The sequence below is a fragment of the Myotis brandtii genome, unplaced genomic scaffold (assembly GCF_000412655.1).
Source record: "Myotis brandtii unplaced genomic scaffold, ASM41265v1 scaffold321, whole genome shotgun sequence".
NCBI lineage: Eukaryota > Metazoa > Chordata > Mammalia > Chiroptera > Vespertilionidae > Myotis > Myotis brandtii.
The window spans coordinates 632,246-636,563 of record NW_005362314.1 but is presented as its reverse complement, the minus strand read 5'-3'; the positions used below and the strand labels follow the sequence as shown (position 1 = coordinate 636,563).

The 4,318-nt window shown below is 36.9% G+C and overlaps 1 protein-coding gene across 4 annotated transcripts in view; it reads left to right on the top strand.

The window, feature by feature from the left end:
• The window catches only part of ZNF454 (zinc finger protein 454), a 59,161-nt gene extending 55,252 nt beyond the window's left edge, over positions 1 to 3,909 (top strand). For all 4 annotated transcript variants that reach the window (XM_014543245.1, XM_014543247.1, XM_014543244.1 and 1 more), the window contains one exon: positions 2,392 to 3,909. In XM_014543245.1, the coding sequence (XP_014398731.1) occupies positions 2,392 to 3,725 (1,334 nt within the window). In that variant the 3' untranslated portion in view covers positions 3,726 to 3,909. The remainder of the gene's footprint in view (positions 1 to 2,391) is intronic.
• Positions 3,910 to 4,318: the final 409 nt, after the last annotated feature.

Genomic DNA, 4,318 nt, shown 5'->3' with positions numbered 1-4,318 from the left:
CGGCGGGGGGGCCGCTGCGGAGAGATTTGGTTTTACTGTGAGATTTTTTTCCCCTTTCTCTTATTTTCTTATTTCTGGTTATGGCCTTTCCTTTTCTGCTTAAAGAAATGCCTTTAACATTTTCTGTAAAGCTAGTTTTATGATGATGAACTTCTTTAGTTTTTGCTTGTCTGGGAAACTCTTTATCTGTCCATCAATTCTGAATGATAAGCTTGCCAGATATAGTATTCCAGGTTGTAGGTTCCTTTCTTTCAGCACTTTAAAGATGTCCTGCCACTTCTTCTGGCCTGTAAAGTTGCTGCTGATAAATCAGCTGGCAGCCTTATGATATGTCCTTTGTGTGTAAGTTGATGCTTTCCTTTTGCTTCCTTTAAGATTGTCTCTTTATTTTTAACTTTTGCAGTTGTAATTATAGTATGCCTTGGTGTAGATCATTTTGGGTTCATCTTGTTTGGAACTTTGTGCTTCCTGGATATATGTTTCCTTTCCCAGTTTGAGAAAGTCTTCAGCTATTTTTTTTTTAAATAAATTTTCAATTCCTTTTTTTCTCCTTCTGGTATCTCTATAATGCAAATGTTTGAGTCCCAAATGAGAGCCTCACATGTTAACTATGCCTTTCCTCCCTTCCTTTAAAGTTCCTGAACTCCAGTTTTTGGCTTCACAGTACTATAATACTATAGGAAATTCTTAATCTCTGTTTAACTTTAGTCTCTTGCCCTGAGAAGCATAAGAATTCAGCACATTCTGTGAGATAAAAACCACTAAGTCAGTAGTTCTCAACCTTCTATCCCTTTAAATACAGTTCCTCATGTTGTGACCCAACCATAAAATTATTTTCGTTGCTACTTCATAACTGTAATGTTGCTACTGTTATGAATCGTAATGTAAATATCTGATATGCAGGATGGCCTTAGGCGACCTCTGCGAAAGGTCGTTCGACTGCCAAAGGGGTCACGACCCATAGGTTGAGAACCACTGCACTAAGTTTTGGGATCACATCTCTGTATGTCCCTTCTCTCCACAAAATTAGACTATCAAGTTGGCTTCAAGTGACATATTATGCCTTTAGACATAATTTTTTATTTTCACTTAAGATTTTCCAGTAGTTTTCTAAGGAATATTGGTCTGTCCCAGGTTACTCTATCAGATCTGGAGGTGCAAGTCAGTCCTTAAGATTTTGAAATTTGGCAATGTTGGTGTTTAACTTTGACCATTCTTTGTTTTGAGCAAGGATACATTATTCTGAGCTCACCCGGATATTTAGCCGTAAAGTGCATCTATTTAACTTTCTTTTTCAGATAAGTTTCAAATTATTTATTTATTTATTTATTTATTTATTTTTATTATAGCTCTTTGTAGATTTTCTGGATTAAGTAGGGGAAAAAAGTAATGAGGGAGGCTTGTTCTTGATAGCACTTCCCAGTAATTTGCATCATGTGTGTTTAGTAGCTAGTCCTTATTATTGCATATCTTTACACAGAGTTTTAAACAAACAACATGAAAGGCAGATATTCACCAAAACATATGCAAAACTAATATGCCATTCAGAACTCTGTAAATACCAAGGAACCCATGAATGAAAGCAAGTGAGACAGTATAATTGGGAAGTTTGTATTTGGAGAGAGGAATTACGTTGTCAGATAATTCATGGGACCATGGCTCCTATCCCAGTAGCAGATTTCCATTCTAGTGACTAGTATTCCCCCTTCCCTGGATTCAGGGCCTTGCCTTTAGAGATGTAGTGGCTATATTCTGGCAGATTTGCAGGTTTGTTCCTGGTTTTCATATAGATGTTACATTGTTCATATAAGTTTGAAGACATTGCTTCCTCACCAGTAGTAGGAGGTCCTTCACACAACCTTAATCATAGCCTTTTTATTATCCATCTGAATGCTAAAATGAGTGTATAAAACAGTAAAATATTGATTTTAGTAGTTACTCTGGAGTTGAATTTTTTCTGCTTAGTGTTGCCTGTAGTTTCAATGGTTTCTTAAGTTTACATCTGGATTAATTTAAAGACCATATCACTAAAATAAACAAGGTACATTTATTCTTAACTGTTGACATAGTTTGGTCTGTACAGGTTTTTCTGTGGCCCAGAAAGTCTGATAACTTCTCTGTAATCACAAATAAAATAACTTAAAGGCCCCCCCCCCCCCCAGGCCTGTGACTTCTGAACTCAAGCTCCCAAGGTCTCCTGCTCAATGCATTATACATTAGATCAACCCCTTTCTGCTTTGTCCTCTGTTCACCTCTCCTCCTCTTTCCTTTCTTCAGGAAATCTTCAAAACTGCAACCTTTTTATTAGCATTATAAACAGGCTCATCATCTTACCCCAACTAGATGTTTCACTAGGATAAAACAGACATTTTTATTTTTGATGTCTTTCAGACTGGATGACTATCCCTGTGAGTAAGAAATCTACTCTCAAGGCAGATATTCCTGAAGAAGAATTGGATCAGTGGATGATAAAGGAAAGATTCACTAGCAATAGTCACTGGAAATATGATAGCCTATTGGAATGGCAGCATGAAGCCCAGGAGATAAAGTTGCAGAAAATGGTACTCACTCACCAGAAAATCTCATCTGTGGGTAGTGACCAGGAATGTGAGAGATCTGGGAATCGCTGCATCATGAGCTCATCTTTTGTTCAAAGTCAGGTATTTCAATCTAGCACAAAAGCCTTTGACTGTAGTGAGTGTGGAAAAGTTTTCACTAAGAGTTCAACTCTTAATAAACATCAGAAAATTCATACTGAAAAACTTAATTCAAATCCAAAAACTCTTATTAAAGAGAAACGGTACAAATGTAGAGAATGTGGGAAAGCCTTTCACCAGAGTACACACCTTATCCATCACCAAAGAATTCACACTGGTGAGAAACCATATGAATGTAAGGAATGTGGCAAGGCCTTCTCAGTGAGCTCCTCACTTACTTATCATCAGAAAATCCACAGTGGAGAGAAACCTTTTGAATGCAACTTATGTGGAAAAGCTTTTATCCGAAATATACACCTAGCCCACCATCATAGAATACATACAGGAGAGAAACCTTTTAAATGTAATATATGTGACAAAGCCTTTGTGTGCAGGGCACATCTTACCAAACATCAGAATATTCATAGTGGAGAGAAACCCTATAAATGTAATGAATGTGGGAAAGCCTTCAACCAGAGTACAAGTTTTCTTCAGCATCAGAGAATTCACACTGGAGAGAAGCCCTTTGAATGTAATGAATGTGGAAAGGCCTTCAGGGTGAACTCTTCCCTTACTGAACATCAGAGAATTCATACTGGAGAGAAACCTTATAAGTGTAATGAATGTGGAAAAGCTTTCAGAGATAATTCATCCTTTGCTCGACATCGGAAAATTCATACTGGAGAAAAACCTTACAGATGTGGTTTGTGTGAGAAAGCTTTTAGGGACCAATCAGCCCTAGCTCAACATCAGAGAATTCATACTGGGGAAAAACCATATACATGTAATATATGTGAGAAAGCCTTCAGTGACCATTCAGCCCTTACTCAACATAAGAGAATTCATACTAGGGAAAAACCTTACAAATGTAAAATCTGTGGGAAAGCCTTTATCCGAAGCACACACCTTACTCAACATCAGAGGATTCACACAGGAGAGAAACCCTACAAATGTAATAAATGTGGGAAAGCCTTCAACCAGACTGCAAACCTCATTCAGCATCAGAAACATCATTTTGGAGAAAAGTGATATAATTGCAGTTTATAAGGAAGGGCTTTGAGATTGAGTATATGAATAATTGAATTTAAGAGAATCCATTCTAGAAATTAACCATGAAAGCTTATATTAAGATAGTCATTTTATTTACTGAGAGTCAAGCTTTACAGCAGCGGTTCTCAACCTGTGGGTTGTGACCCCTTTGGCAGTCAAACGACCCTTTCACAGGGGTTGCCTAAGACCATCCTGCATATCAGATATTTACATTACGATTCATAACAGTAGCAACATTACAGTTATGAAGTAGCAACGAAAATAATTTTATGGTTGGGTCACAACATGAGGAACTGTATTTAAAGGGCCAGAAGGTTGAGAACCACTGCTTTACAGTATTGTGGGTTTTGATAGTTTTAGAATGTCAAACACTCCTCATGGTTCAAGAACTGCCTCAACGGAATAGCAGTACTGTGTAATTAGTCTGAATTACCAAGTATCAGAAGCAAAATGGAGCTTCATTAACAACATAGAAATTTGTTGATCAAATTTACATTTTCATTATTAAAAGAAATTATAAAATTGTAAAAGTTAAGTTTAAAAAGCAAAGGAACAAAAAGGTAAGAAAATGG